Raw genomic sequence first — 15,311 nt, forward strand, 5'->3', positions numbered from 1 at the left:
GATATCGCGAGGTTGCTGGGCAACGCGCTCCCCAAGCCAAACAACTTGTCACTTCTTTGTTTCTATTTGAGCGTGTTTTCCTAAAGGTTTCTTATTTAGAATTTATTTTGTCATATTTCTCATATGTCAAATGGATGGAAGGAAAAGCTATACTTTGGATTCGTGACACTTTGATGAATGTCACTGTGAAAATACGGAATAGAATGAAACCCAAAAAGAAAACATGCTGTGGTCCCACCCTGAAAATAGTGGCAATACACGGGCGTGTGACGTCACGAATCACAAACGGGGGGCGTGGGGGGGGGGGGGGGCGTGCAAAGCGGCCAGTTGAAGCCACAAGACACACCAAACCAGAGCAGAGCAGAGCAGAGCAGTGCAGTTCGAAGGGGGCATCATACATCGCTGCGCGTTTCTGTCTCTCTCTCGCTTTTCGTCCCCTTCTTCTCCAACCATGGTCGCGACCTTCGGCGTGCACGAAATGCTCAACTCCACGGAAATGAGCGCGCTTTTGTGCAAATGGGGCGTCAGCAACTCTTCGGACTGTGAGCCTTGGAGAGTCGCAGCAGCCGACGTCGGCGTGAAAGGTATCGACTGACTATTCATTCGCCTATTCAACTTGGAGTAGACGTATCCTCCGCGTAATTGCGCATTGCGCACGCCTCCACCACTAAGCCTCCCTGCTTTTTCACTTGGGTGGGCACTCTAGTCAAATGTGCTGGTCAACGTTGCGCGCGGCCAATCGCTCAAGCTCTGAAAATCGGAGAATGACGCCAGCAATCCAGTATTGGATTTGATGGACGCGGCTTAGCTTCGAGTCACTTGGGTGACTTGGCGCTCAATCGACACCACCGTCATTTATGTCGGAGCGAGCGAGCGCTGCAAGTATGAGAAGAATCGTGTCGTGAACATTGCAGCCAAGCCACAGCAGCTTGGTGAGGAAAAGACGACATGTCGGTCAAGTGCTAGATCACGGCAAGCGGTCTGATATGTTCAGAATATAAAGTCCATTTGGGTCACGATTGATCAAGGGCCATTTTGTGAGCGGAGCGGAAGCTGCTTTTCCCCCCTTGGAGTGTTTTCATTGTCTTGTCTCGTCTCGTCTCCCCATGTCCGTCGCTGTAGATTTGGGCGACGGCGTGCGGGTCTTTCTCTACTGCGTCATCTTCCTGATCGGCGTGGCGGGCAACAGCCTCATCATCGCGGTTCTCTCTCGGAACCGGCGGATGCGCACCGTCACCAACCTGTTCCTGCTCTCCCTGGCCGTCAGCGACCTGATGGTCTCCCTGGTCTGCATCCCTTTCACTCTCATTCCCAACCTCATGCGGACCTTCATCTTCAGCGACGGCACGTGCAAGATGGTCATGTACTTTATGGGTATGGCGCTAACCCTAAGCCGCGTCTCTCCGCAAACTTGAATGTTTTCTGCTCTTCTTTTGGCATGCAGCGGTCTCCGTGAGCGTTTCCACCTACAACCTGGTGGCCATCGCGCTGGAACGCTATAGCGCCATCTGCAGACCGCTGAGCTCCAGGACGTGGCAGACCAAATCGCACGCCATGAAGGTCATCGGCGCCACCTGGCTGACGTCCCTGTCGCTCATGGTGCCCTACATCTACTCCAGCTCCCTGATGGCCTTTAATCGGCGCGACAACACCGACGGCTTCATGTGCCGCATGACGTGGAAGAACCAAAAGCTGCTGGCATATTGGTGCGCTGAAAACAAGGCGCGTGGGTGGGTGGGTGGTTGGGTGGTTGGGTAGGCGGAAGGAGGTCCAAGGGCATGGGGTGGACTCCGACCGACCGACCGACCGACCGACCGACCGACCGACTCCATTGCGGGCCTTTGCTTCTAAACCCAGGTACGTGTCCTTGTTGCTGCTGCTCTTCTTGCTGCCCGGCACCGTGATGCTGACTGCCTACGGACTCATCTCGCTGGAGCTCTACAAGGGGCTCAGGATCCAGTTGTCCGACGGGACACGCCCCAGAGGTGAGGCCTGCCCGCCGTTAAGGCGCTACAGCCCCGAGCCCCTTTGCCACAGGTTGAGGCCCTCGCAAGCGTTTGGCCCACTGTCAAATGACATCATCCTCTTTGCAGACAGAGCGACCAGCTTCGGCAGCCTTCGAGCCAGCAACGGCGACGGCTGCTACCTTCATTTGGGGCCGCAGGGCACGGCGCCGCCGCAGGGCACGGCGCCGCCGGAGCGCCGCTCCGGCAATACGGCCAACCTGCTGGCCAAGAAGCGAGTGGTCCGCATGCTCCTGGTCATCGTCTGCCTGTTCTTTGTGTGCTGGACCCCCATCTTCGTGGTCAACGCGTGGAAAGCTTTTGACCATCAGGTGGTCTCCCGTCTGACGGGCGCGCCCATCTCTTTCATCCACCTCCTGTCGTACACGTCCACGTGCGTCAACCCCGTCGTCTACTGCTTCATGAACAAGCGCTTCCGCCAGGGAGCGGCGAGCACCTTCTCGTCCTTGCGGCTCAAGGCGCGCGCCGCCGTCCACCTTTGGACCAAATGCCGCCAGGGACCCCAGCCCAGGTGCCAGCAAAGGGGCCAGGAGAAGCGGCGGGCCGAGGACCGACGGAGGTTGGGGCGGCACGCCGAGCAACTCGTGGCGGAGAAGGTGCGGGAGGCCCCCCGGCCCACCCCCGAGGAGCAGCTCCCCGGCGCCGGGCCGTCGGCCGGGGAGATGGGCGAAACCTTCGTTGAGCTCGACGTCCGTCCGTACCCCGGAGGCGCAGCGGCTGGCTCCGCCTCCAGCGTCACCTCGCTGCCGGAAGTGCTCTGAAGTGGATTTCAGTCATCACGCAACTGTTGGGAGGGAGGGAGGGAGGGAGGGAGGGGTGGGGAGTGTGACCCAGGTTGCTTCATTTGGGAACTCTGGACTACGGGACGTGGCCCGAGGCTACGCTGACGTTAAGGCCGCGCAACACCCGGCCGGGTAGCTTTCAAAGCTCTGCAGAAGCCCCAACATTCTCTCTTCCTTATAGGTCCTGCTCGTTTTCAAGGTTGACCTTCTTCACGCGTGCACCCCATGCAAATGATTAACAAGCTGCTGCGGAGCTCGCTGATGAGCCAGTCGATCATTGGAATCGGGGGCTCACGCTGCCAAAGACATCTGTATGCTCACTTGAAATGCAAAGGCCAAAAGCAAACGCGGTGAAGAAAGGACGAGCGAGCGAGCGAGCGAGCGTTATCTGTGAGAGTGGGATGGGTGGGGAACAGCAACACCTGCGCTTTGGATTCCCAGAACTTGCACCAGCTCAATCTGCAAACAAACAGCAGTGAGAATGAGGTCACTCACAACATTTCGCACAAGGCCTTTTACCTTACACATGACTCCACGTAGAGAAGTCCCGGTGTGAGTGGCACCGAGGAGACATTCTTGGGTTGCAAGATCTTTGATTATTGTGCTTGTGCTGACCCAATCCCCCCCCCCCCAAAAAAAAACATACAATGGGAGACTTTATATCACTTTTTTTAATTCTCATTTTCCCCTCGTGTTTTTTGTTTTCCATGACATACAGATTGGAGCATGATCCGGAGCTGCGATATGTACAAAAACGATGCTATTCCCAAAAAAGAATGGAGAGAGAGGGAAAAAGAAAGAGTGCATCCCCTTGCTTTGGAAGCTTGCCAGCCAATGAAGAACGCAAGGCAAGGCAAGGCAAGGCAAAGCAAGGCAAGGCAAAGCAAGGCAAAGCAAGGCAAAGCAAGGCAAGGAAGCTGACGCTGATATTAAATAAGAAAATAGTTAGCTGTGACACGTAAGGCTGAGAGCTACCTTTCCTTTTATGAACCTTTTGCTAAAAAGTTATGTTTAAAGCTGCCCACCCCTCACTGCACAGTGCACCAAAAAAAAAAAAATTAAAAAAATTACACCATCAGACTTTTGGCATTTGAAAGAGCTTACATACATTGTTCGGCGCTCGTTATAACCGTGAAAAGAAAAAACAAATCACAAAAACAGCTGCTTGCACAAGAGTGTGTGTGGGGGGGGGCTCATGATAAGAAGGCGTGTAAAGTCCCTTTGTACATAGAAAGGAAGGTCGACCAAGCGACGTGTAGAGGAAGAAAGGACGGGAAACAGAGAGAGGAGGAGAGGGAGGAAGAAAAGAAAAAAAAAAAGAAAATTCCCCGCCAGAGGATGGAGGTGAAGGAGGGCCGGCCGGACCTGGCCGCTAAAGGCTATTTGTGTTTGGTGCCCATTCTGAGAAGGAGGACAAGACAAATGGCTGGCTGGCAGGCAGCGCAGGCAATAAATGCACTTTTTGGACATGGGGAGCAATAATTTAAAATATTAAAATATACAACATTTCACGACAAACAGGGGGCACAACTTCATTGTGGTTGTCTTTTCTTTCCCTCCGAATGAGAACCCACATTGGCTCGCTTCCTTTCGGAGTGGTGGATTTTGGCGTATGGTTTGAACATCGGCCCGTGGCGAGCCGAGCCGTACACTATTGCTGCTCCGCGACCGTGGGAAGAAACCCCCCCCCCCCCAAAAAAACCCAAGGCTCTTGTGTGACAGTACCGCTGGAGAAATTGGACAGCGAGCGATTTTCGTGATCTTGTTTTCCGGAACTCGAGTCTTCAGTAAGGCCACATTGAATTGAGAAAAGTGTCTCTCTCTCTCGCTCGCTCGTTCTTTTGTTCGTTTTTTTGTCACGCTCGCTTGGAAGACGCGTGGCTCCACGTGATCCGGATGATATGGACTGCATACACACAGTTCTCTTGCACAGTACGAAGGTACTCTCACACGTCCGTCCTCTGTCGGTGAAAACAAAGGCTCCAGTGATGAGTGGCATTCCAAAAAGGAGACGTGGCAGCGATGGCGGCGGCGGCGGCGCTCCGCTCGCTCGCTCGCACGTATTGCAGGCAAGGCAGAGCAGAGGCGTTACTTAAAGCTTTTCCTTTAAAGACTTCATAAAAACCAATGAGATTCAAAAATAGGCCCTCTGAGGTGGTTGCCCTGACACACACACACACACACATATATTTGCTTTTAGATTCCCCCCCACCCTCACAGGAGAGGGGAAAATAAGGGCAGGAGTTGGGGGGGGCTACAAGATTATAGGAGGAATACAAAGTATTTGGTAACAAAAGTGTACAATAGGTTTAATAAAGGTATGGAGAAAAGGTGTACCTTTGCTAAAGCTTATACAAATTCCTTGGTCCATTAAAACTAAGTTAACGTCACGCTGGCGTGTCCCTTTACGTCCTGGCGCCGGCCCGCCCGCCCGCCGGCCCGCCGGCCGACCAAACATCCCCCGCGGCGTGGCGCGGCGCGGCTAAGGCCAGAGGAATACTCGGGATTGGGAAGCATTTGGAGGGCAGTGCAAAAGGGGAAGGAAGGGCAAGCGGTTTCTGGAACGCGGCTACGTCGGCCGCCGTTGCCATCGCCGTCGGGACCGACCGGAGCCCGGCGGCCACGGAGCGCGCCCCGACATGTGACACGGCTCCTCCAGAATTTCACTGCGTTTCTTCTTTTGCCCAGAACATTTTTCATCTCAGCAGTTAACCGAAACGCAGAATTTTAGTGTGTGTGTTTTGTTGAACTATTGCAAATTGTTCTCGAGCTGGCTGGCGCTACCTTAAAGCGAGCGTTAGGAGACCACGGCGGCGGTGGCCGACGAGGACGTGACGGCGCTCCCGTAGACGGCCGCCTCCGGCCCGCCGCCGCTCAGCAGGGTCGCCGAGTTGCCGGCCCGCAGGATGGCGCCGGCGGCGTTGCAGTGTGGCCGCGGCCCGGGCTCGGGTGTGTAGGTGAAGGTGAGCGAGGTGGAGTAGATGAGGCCGTCCTCCCTGACCAGCGTGACGGGCACCTGGACGGGCTGCCGCACCCAGCGCCAGCCCTCGCGGAAGGCTGAAATGTCGGGCACCACGCACAGCATGCTCTCGGCGCATCTGCGGGCGGGCGGGCGGGCGCGTGAAAACAGGCTCAGAGAAGAACCCCTTTCAAGTCATCCCGGCCCGTTGCGAAAGGCGCACCTGTACATGGTCTCCGCCTCCACGTCTCCGAACCAGACTCGCAGATTGGGGGTGAAGTTCTGGCCCGTCAGCTCCAGCATGGCCACGTCTCCGCCGCCGTTGAGCTGCAAACACGCAATAGCCATGGCTTGGTTCTCAAACGGCAGCGACCAGCGTGCGGCAAGCGAGGGAGGGAGGGAGGGAGGGAGGGATGAGAGGGAGGGAGGGACCCACCTGCAGGCTCTCCACCACGGGCACGGGCGTGACAGGCGCCTGCACGGGGCCCATGCCCTCGTAGAAGGTGTACTCGGCTTTGTCCGTGCTGATGATTGTCCAGGAGGCGCCGTCGTTGATCATCTCCTTGTTGGGTTCCTTTGGGCAGGGCGTGGCCTGGCAGAGAGGGCAAACGGTGTTGGTGTGCACCTGTTTTCGGCTTGGGGGGGGTCACCCACCTGAAACTGGATGATCCTCTCTTGGGAGAGGCACAGGTACATGCGCTCCGTGTCCTTCAGGTAGAAGGCGCACTTGTGCAGCTGGGACACCGGGTCGTCAGCGTCCAGCAGCGCCGTCTGCTTGTCCACCTTACGGATGATCTGGCGAGAGGCGGGGCCAGAATGAGCCAGGGAGGGAGCAAAGCGGGCAGACGGAGGGACGGACGGACAGACAGACAGACAGATGGGGCCTACCAGTCGGGGCAGCGCCATGCCGGTGACCGAGCACACCAGCTTGACCGTCTGGCCGTAGTGGATGTAGCCGTCGCGCACGGTGAACTCTTCGCCCTCCGACTCGTCGTCGTCCACTGGAACACAAAGGGCGGCGGCGATCGGGTCGGATCAGGGCGCCGCGCGCGGGGCTCGCTCGCTCGCACGCTCAGTCTCTTACGTAGGTGGATGTAGAAGGCTCCCCACTGCTGGGAGCTGGCGTGGAAGTTGCCCCCCTCCACGTGGAGATAGCGCGTGCTGACCGTTTGGGAGCGCAGGCGGTTGAAGAGCGCCACCTTGGTGCCCGACGCAATGCACACTGCGACGGCAAAGGACAACAGCGCTGGTGTCAACAGCGCAGCTGACTTTCTCTTTCCAAAACTCGAGATCTGACCTCAGCATAGTTTATTCTGATGATACTTTATCATTTTATGAGCCGAAATGATGGCTTCATCGAAACCCAAAAGCTTGACATCTCCTTGACATTTATTTGAAAAATGCTCAATTAATTCAAAGAAAACTTTACCATGGAAAGATTTGACTATAAAAAAAATGATCTATGACTTGATGTGATGCATAGTCAAAAATGAAAGTTGAAATTTAATTTGAGACTAATACTGGCTTTGTAAACAAACGTACTTCCTTAAATGATCTATCGATGTACTTACGGTCGGCGTTTTTCAGGGACTGTTTCTTTTTGGAGGGCTTGGAGATGACCTTGATCCTCTTGCTGAGGAAGACGCCGATGTCGGCGCTGTTGCCGTAGAACATCTTGACGGACAACATAAAGTGCTTCCTCTTGTCCGAGTCGGATATGTACAAGGTTTTGGCTGTGCAGTAGTTCTGGCCGAGGGAGGACGAGGCTATTGAGGCAAGCGCGACGGACGGCCAAACGGCGGCGGCGGCGATGGCCACGGCCCTCCCTCCCTCCCTCCTACCTTCCCCTCCAAGTTAAGCTGCTGCATTTCCTGCTCGCTGTTGCCGATGCCAATGAAGGCGCACGGCTGCGACTCTTGCTCGGAGCAGCCGTCCCGCTCCATCTGCTCCTTCTTTTTCTTCCAGCCGCTGCCCATCAGGTACACGCACGGCGGCGGGCAGAAGAACCTTGACAACAGAGACAAAATGATTTGCAACGTCCTTCAAAAACTTCCAAATACCGCCAGCAGAGGGCGCCCACGTACCGACGGGGAAAGCAAACAAAAACGCGCTTGCAATGCGGTACTCATTTGGATTCTTGAAATACTTTGGAAGAGTTCTTCTTCACATACGCTCCACGGAGCATAGGCCGTGGGCTTACAAATCACCTTCCGGAAGGTGGTGGTGGTGGTGGGACACACTTTGCACAGGCAGGCGCTCGCTCACCTTTTCTCGTTGCCGTAGGATTTCTGTGCAACCTTGGCGTGCAGGATCATGACGGTTTGGTCCCCTCGCTCCTTCAGGTAATTCCTCATGGCTTCTCTGAAAGGGCAACACAACAAGGGGAGACGGAGAGAAATCAACTCATGCTAAGGCGGACAATTGGGGGGGCAAGGCGGGGTTCACCGTACACACGCATGGCCCAGTCACACCTGACGCTTCCACAAGGTCATGCTAAGCGAGAGGCCCGCCCCGCCCCGCCCCGCCCCTGCTCACCCCCTTGCCAGCGTGATCACGTGATGCACCACCAGCAAAATGACGACCTCATGGTGCTCTTGAAATCAAGACGCTCCTCCGTTAGTGCCAACGTCAGACGCTTTTTTCATTTCAGTCTCGCGCAGTGCGTCTTTTGACCGGCTTGCATTTTGAAGCCAACCCGGAAGCCAGCTGGCATCCGTCCGGATTTTGCAAGGCGCACCTGCAGCTGTTCCATGTTGGAGTACTTTTTCAACAACTTGTTGGCAACATTCTCATGAGGTGTTTTTGGATCCAGGACCGGAGCAAACATTTGCTGGTACAAATGCAACTTTTGCTCCTCACCATCTTGCCGCCATTGCTCGGCCCGTTCAGAAAGCGGGAGAAGAAATTAAAAAATAGATTTCTTGCCCAGGCCTTCCTTGAGGTGTCATTTTCCAACAGAACAGAATATTTCACATTGTCATTGTGAGTCGCTCCTCCCATGTCTTCGCGACGACAATTTGGAGCCGCTTCATTCCATCCGAGTCTTGGCAACGTCACGCGGGTTGTTTCTGCCACGCCCGCGATTACACCTGCAGGCGGCGGCGGCGCCACGGAAAAACGGCGGTGGCACTGAAATGAGCTAGAATTGGCCTGTTTGCAGTCGGGCAACAGCGCGGGCAGCTAAAAGACAAAGTCCGCCGCACGATGGCCAATTCACAATGGGAAGCAAAGGAGCCGAGCGGAACGGCGTGTGTCTCACCTGGTGAGGCGCTGTGGCTGAGGGCGCTCCCCGAACTTCCTGAAGCCAGAAGAAACAAAAGAGAAAGGCGGGATGCTCTTAGAAATCACGCTGACAACATCCTGGAAAAGGCAAAGTGGCAGACGACAGCGGCGAGCCAGCGCGTTCGGCCGCCGCCGCGGAGGACCGACTCCAACCGAGTCACGTTCGGAACGAAAGTTGGGCGACCGCTAAGGTTCCCGCGGCGTCTTTGGAAGCTAACGGATGCCGAAGGATGGGCGAGGGACGTGAAAACGGGCGACAACGGCAAACATTTGCGTTCAAGCCATGATCAACATTTGGACATGAGTGAAATTGCTGCGTCCTGCACTGTTAACTTGAAATCATAGGAAATCAAAGAAAGCAAAAGAATTGACAGATGAATTGATCATTTCAATGATCAGTCGCAGCCCAAATATTCAATACAGCTGCAGCTGTAACAAAACGTGGCGCAACGGGACAACCGCAAAGAGAAGCTAACACGTACGTACGCACGCACGCACACGTTTGTCCCTATTGCAGCATTTTGCCTTTTGAAAATTGCTTCTGACTTTGATGTCCATTTCAATGTGATCAAGTGTTGGGCCCAAGTAAGGCTGGACATCCGGACACAGCCAGCACCCAACTTGACAAAAAAAGACAAGAGAGAGAGAGAGAGAGAGAGCGAGAGCGGCAGAGGAAGGCGACCACCATCCAAACCGAACCGGGCCGGGCCCTGACTCGTGCGTCGCTGGGCGGGTCGCAGTGGGCACACCAGCTCGCTCCATCTGGCTTTGACACGGGAGACCTTAATGACAGAGGCAGACAAGCCAAAGACCGGGCTGGCCAGTCTGCCCCCCCCCCCCCGACCCGACCGCACGCGCTCGCTCGCCATCTGCTCTCCGGACGGACTGCTCTGGGCCTGGCACATGCTCAAGGCGCTACCGGGCGGACACATTAACGGCACACGCCGTCACGCAAAGTGGGGTTGAGGGAGGGTGGAGGTCGCGTCCAGACGGACACATTTTAGGTAAAGGAGAGGCCAGAGGCCAGCGAGGAGCAGCCTTAAGCCATCATCATCATCATCATCAGCAGCAGCAGCAGCTCCCCAAAAGCCAAACGCGAGTGAGGCTTTTTTGGGTTCAAGCGCAGCACACATTCACGCTTGGAAGCGCATCTGAGGCCAAAAATCCCAAGCGGGCGTGTCGCGAGACGCCGTCGGCGCCTCTCTTTGGAGCCGACGCGTACCACCACTCTTTGAGCGGGACTTGTCGCACGTTCGGCGTCTGCGCCCTCTCGGCCGGCCGGCCGGCATTGGAGAAACGCCATGGGAGAAAAGACCACGGCCGTGTGATGGGGGAAAATATGTGGTTGGGGGTTCAAGATGCCTCATGTCTTTGCTGTCAAGACGGAGGAGGGGGGACTTGAACCCTGAATGAACCAGACTTTTCCCGCTTCTCACTCGCTCACGGCTCAGCTGATGACTCACCACTGGAACCAGAGCGCACCCAGGGTGGGGGAGGGGAAAACAATATCCACCGTGCTCGTATTTTGGCCCCGGCAAAAGATTTTGCGGGAGGCTCCCCGGCGGGGCTTTGGGCTGCCGGAAACGTGGCGCCGCGGCCACCGACTATGCCGACAAATCTCGCCACTTTGCCAATTAAGTTTGGACGCGTCGTCGCAGCAAAGTCCTCCGACAAGCCGGCTTCTGGTTCAAGGGCCCCAAACATTGGGAGGAGCTCAAAAGTTGCTTCAAAGGAAACAGAAGAGACGCACGCCTGGCGCCCGAGAAACTTTAGACCGGGCAGGCGGCAGATTTCCAAAAAGACGCGTTCCCCGTTGTCCGACGTGCTGCCCTTCACCGTTGGGTCCAGCGGGCCCGTCGCGACGCCAACTTGCCTTTTGCATTTTGGCTGGAGCCGAGAGAAGAGCTGACGAGTGGGCAACTTTGACTCGAGCGGACGGCAACTTTGAACGGCCGAGGAAAATCAAAGGCGGAGACCTCGTCGGACTAACGAGTCCGAGGAGGCAAAATGGCTCCGGAGGTCTCATTTGGACATTTTCCACTTGGGCTTGGTCGCAAACGCTTGGCGGGCTTTCTTTTGAACCTCGCAGAGTCCGTGCCAGCGTTCGGCCCACCGAGAAGGCCACGTTGGCTGCCGTGAAAAACGCTCGCAATTGCACCTTTTGTCTCTCAAATTGCACAGTGCCCGAAGGGAACCCGCCAGCCAGCCAATGAGGTGAGGGCGGCGAGTACGAGCCCTCGCCAGAGGCACGCCACGCCGCTTGCTCTTGCCGGAGCGTCCAAACTCACAGAAGGAGCAAAGGAAACAGTGGCGACTGGAAACCACACAGGACATTTGCGCAAGATGCGGAGGCGCAACACCCCCCGCTTTCATTTTGCCGCGTCCCGATCCAGACCTTTGGGCTTCCAAAAAAAGACAGAAGCACGCAGTGCTCAGACGAGCGCGTCCAAGAGCGGAGACAACGTCTTTGTTTTTCCTTCCATAGCATTGGCCAATGCAGGAAACTTTTCAATGCTTTGCACGCCGACTAAGAGCCCCAAATTTCATTCAAAAGTCATTTGGCTGTTGTGGTGCCATCTGGGCTAGCATCATATTTCTATTGCTCCTGGGGCTTGATGCTAATTCCCCCTTAGCATGCCAATGGGATTTGACACTGACGTACGTTAGTTAGCGTTAGCACCGGCACTCTTTTCAAAACAAAGCAAGTCTTGTATTTGCAGAGCGCAGGAGCCGCTCTCGGGCACGGCCGTCGTCTTCCAACACTTGGGGGGGGGGGCGCTAACAACTTTGGGCCACCATAAAGGTCAGCGCTGCGACATCTGTCGCTCCCTCAGAAGCGCTCCTTGCAAGAAAAGATTTGACGCAAACACATTGTCACCAAAGAGAGGCGGGCGGGCGGGCGCAGGCTCAAACGGGCCCGTATTTAGGCCAGAATGGAGCCAAAGGCCCGTCCGGCGCCAGTGGCACCGTTTGGAGCGCCTCCCTTCGGCACCGAACGGAGCTCAGGTGCTCGAGCCGCCCGACCGAATTCGCCAGGCACGGCAAAAGAAACACACTCGATCGAGGCAGGATGAAAAGTGCTTCCTGTCAGTTTCATGTTTTCTGGGGAAAAATATTCACAGCACCTTTTCTTGAACATTGCTACAATTAAAAGAAATATTCCTTTATTTGCGTAATATTGCTAGGTTTTGATTTATTTCAAACAACAAAGACATGAGCTGCAACTCTGTTTTTGGGGGGGAAAAGCCATTTTTTTAGGCGTCTCATAAGACCTTACCTAACCTGTTTTCAGGACAAAAAAAAAATCCTCATTGAATTGCACAAATTCTTGTAAGCCTGCAAATTTTTCTCCCAAAACTACAACCATTCTAGAGTCAACTTAGCTAAAAAAAAAAAAAAAAAAAAAAAAAAGATTGGGGGGGAAATTGCTTCTGTTCTGGTGTATTTTCTCAAAACAACATTTTTGTTGGATTACGGGGGAAATTAGAAAGGAGAAAAATGATTCCATTTTCTGAAAAACTCCCTTTTTTGATGCTTTATCTCATAGCATTGGATTTTTTTATTTTTTTTTACAATATAACAATTGTTCCCCCCCTAACTTTTCACCCGAACACCACCTAGAGCTGACCCAGTGGTGCCCCCCCCAAACCTTCTGCACACAAACACACGTGCAAACACCGCGACACACCTCGTCGAGCATCCACGTGGGCCAAAACCGCCGGCCGGCTGGCGCCAAGGACAAAGGGCACTACAGGTGATGCCACAAGTGATGACAAGTTCACGCAAAAGTTGCATCTGCCACAATTTCCAGGTTTGATACCGCATCAAAGCTTGAAGTCAAGTGCCGGTAGCTTTCGTATTTTTTGGCTGGTTCCCCCCGCCCCCCCACAGGTTGTAACCATACGTCCGTCAAATGGATGCCGGCCGGCCGGCACTATGAAGTCGTCGATCCCTGTGATCCGTTTCATCAAGAAGCTAAATCTGGACAAAGAATTTCCTAATAGCTAGCCCGTTACTTTTGATTGCAGTTGGAATGTTTCCGATCAACTTGAATTGGCTTTCAGCGAGCGAGCGAGCTAACGATGACGACTAGGCGATGCGTCCGCTCGTGCTTTGGATTCAGCGGGAAAGGAAATGGTCCGGACGAGACGGTTGCCACGACCAGTCTGCGCAAACGCGTAGAAGGAATTTTGTCACACAGCGCTTGTTGCCCATGTATTCGCCTTCTACTGCTTGAACGCACAAAATCGCAACATTTTCCTTCCGTAAAAAAATGTTCATCATCACTTCATTATTTTCGCCTCTAAAAATAAGACTTCTACTTTTGTCTTGAATAACAACTTAATTTTAAAACAATATCTTTTGTTCTCTCAAAAACCTCGACTACTTCCTTAGAGTAAAATGAATTTCAGATTCCGACTCTTTGTTTTTTTTTTTTTTTTTAGAAAGACAACTTTACTCTCACTTTGAAGATATTTCTTCTCTAATCTCACAACTTCATTTTTCTAATATGGTTCCATCCCACCCCACAAAGAATCAAAGACTTTTGTTTTTGGAAAAAAACAACTTTCTGTAAGATTGTTGCATTTTCCCCACAAGAAATATAGGAATATTAGATATTTTTTGGTCTTAAAATGTGCAACAAATTAAAAAAAATACTATATTCAAAAATGCTGTGTATCTGCTTCGTAAGATAGCTATTTTGTTTGGAAAAAGCAGTTTTATTTTTACCCTCTCAAAAGTTTTACTTTTATTACGTTTTCCACCTGGAAGTTAAACTTTATTCTCAGTTGTACACACACACACACACACACACACACCCACCCACCGACCCACACGTTCAAACAAACACACGTACAAACAAATACACACACGCAGACACAAAACACGAGTCGATTGTGGTGAAATCGCCCCATTTGTCCTTGCCAAAGCGCGGCGGCAATTACTTTCCTATTTCTTGGACAGTGCGAGTCAATTTTTGTCAGGTTGACAAAGCAGCAACGTGACTCACTGGCATCTAGCTAGCCGGCGTCCATTATCGGACAGCTCGCTACCCGCGAGCACCCCTCGCTCCCCGGCGGCGGCCCATGACGGAAAACCAAGCCGAGGAGAAGGCGTTTTGGTCCGGACGCTTCCCAGCGCGCGTGCTCGCAGTCTGCTCTCGATTTTGTGGCGCTTTTCATTAGCTGCCTAGCTGCCACACATGCTAATAGCTCGCGTGAAGCTAGCCTACGAAACACGGCAGCGCAGAGTAGAGAAGAAAGCAAAGCAAAACAAAACACAACGAAACCCGCTTAACACATTGGAACAAAGAAACGAGGCTGCCTGCGCGGTGAGCGTCGCGTCGCGGCGGAGAAAAGTGGCCGCGGAGCCAGCCGGGCGATCGCACGGCAATGTGCGGCGGCGGCACGGCAAAACCACGCTTATTGACTCGGATTCACACGAACTCCCCGGCCGGCTGGTCGACCGGCCGGCCGACCGACCGACAGCAAGCCCCCGTATCTCATACTCACCCCGTCACAACAGGCGCCATCTTCCACAAACTCTCACCAAAACTCCAATACTCGCGATATCCTTTTTTTTCTCTTCTTCTTCTTCTTCTTCTTCTTCTTGAAATCCTTTTTTTCTTCCGCGGGGGCGCCTCTCCCCGCAACCCCGGCAATCCGTCGAGACAACAAGAGGCCGAATGGAGGTGTCGGGACCAGGGAGAAGGGAGAAAGGGGGAAAGGGGGTGGCTTGCTTGCTTGCTTGCTTGCTTGCTTGCTTGGCTGCTTGGCTGGCTGGCTGGCTAGGAGACACAAGAGAAGGGGAGGGAGGGAGGCCACACTTTGGTGGGGGGAGGGAGGGAGCGCGGGAGGGGGAGGCGAAAAGGGCAGACGCCACAACAACAGGCGTGGGAAACTTCCGAGATCGCGCGAGAGCTGCAAAAACTCTCACAATAGGACAGCGCTGAGGGGTCGCCCGCTCTCGCGAGACTTGGCCGCGCTGCTTTTCCCACGTGTGTACTCTGCTTCGAAATCACACATCGGCGCTTCTTGCCGACTTGGATCCAATGCATTGCCCCACACACATGAATTCGAACGCCATTCATCTTTTACAGCCCCCCCAAACTAGCATCATTTTGTTGCTGCGTGCTTTTAAAAAGAGAAATACCGTAAAACATATCAAATGAAAAACAAAATGAACAAGAATTACTCCTGCTGCTTTTATGCCTCCTAAAAATATCACTTTGCTTTAAATGCCATGCAACTGCAATGCGATGCT

General features: G+C 53.9%; 2 protein-coding genes across 2 annotated transcripts; one reads left to right on the forward strand and one right to left on the reverse strand.

Annotated features, from left to right (window-relative positions):
• Window positions 1-388: 388 nt before the first annotated feature.
• Window positions 389-3,951, forward strand: cckar (cholecystokinin A receptor). Its single transcript, XM_037260585.1, has 5 exons — window positions 389-584; window positions 1,123-1,374; window positions 1,445-1,706; window positions 1,858-1,985; window positions 2,094-3,951. Exons 1-5 carry the CDS (start codon window positions 452-454, stop codon window positions 2,783-2,785), a joined length of 1,467 nt encoding a protein of 488 aa, XP_037116480.1. The 5' UTR covers window positions 389-451; the 3' UTR covers window positions 2,786-3,951.
• Window positions 3,460-14,852, reverse strand: rbpjb (recombination signal binding protein for immunoglobulin kappa J region b). Its single transcript, XM_037260587.1, has 11 exons — window positions 14,561-14,852; window positions 9,025-9,063; window positions 8,031-8,126; window positions 7,607-7,772; window positions 7,337-7,511; window positions 6,850-6,987; window positions 6,654-6,766; window positions 6,420-6,560; window positions 6,202-6,357; window positions 5,989-6,092; window positions 3,460-5,904 (listed from the first exon to the last, which is right to left on the reverse strand). Exons 1-11 carry the CDS (start codon window positions 14,578-14,580, stop codon window positions 5,604-5,606), a joined length of 1,449 nt encoding a protein of 482 aa, XP_037116482.1. The 5' UTR covers window positions 14,581-14,852; the 3' UTR covers window positions 3,460-5,603.
• Between the last annotated feature and the right edge of the window lie 459 nt (window positions 14,853-15,311).

The sequence above is a fragment of the Syngnathus acus genome, chromosome 10 (assembly GCF_901709675.1).
Source record: "Syngnathus acus chromosome 10, fSynAcu1.2, whole genome shotgun sequence".
NCBI lineage: Eukaryota > Metazoa > Chordata > Actinopteri > Syngnathiformes > Syngnathidae > Syngnathus > Syngnathus acus.

What these genes read in the sequence shown, in the direction of transcription:
- cckar (XM_037260585.1), top strand. Translation starts at nt 452, where the DNA reads ATGGTCGCGACCTTCGGCGTGCACGAAATGCTCAACTCCACGGAAATG. An exon ending in CAAAAGCTGCTGGCATATTG is followed by an intron (nt 1,707 to 1,857) that starts GTGCGCTGAAAA and finishes TTCTAAACCCAG; the next exon opens with GTACGTGTCCTTGTTGCTGC. An exon ending in CGACGGGACACGCCCCAGAG is followed by an intron (nt 1,986 to 2,093) that starts GTGAGGCCTGCC and finishes TCCTCTTTGCAG; the next exon opens with ACAGAGCGACCAGCTTCGGC.
- rbpjb (XM_037260587.1), bottom strand. Translation starts at nt 14,580, where the DNA reads ATGGCGCCTGTTGTGACGGG. An exon ending in TCCTACGGCAACGAGAAAAG is followed by an intron (nt 7,773 to 8,030) that starts GTGAGCGAGCGC and finishes TCTGTTGTCAAG; the next exon opens with GTTCTTCTGCCCGCCGCCGT. An exon ending in AGCCTTCTACATCCACCTAC is followed by an intron (nt 6,767 to 6,849) that starts GTAAGAGACTGA and finishes TTTGTGTTCCAG; the next exon opens with TGGACGACGACGAGTCGGAG.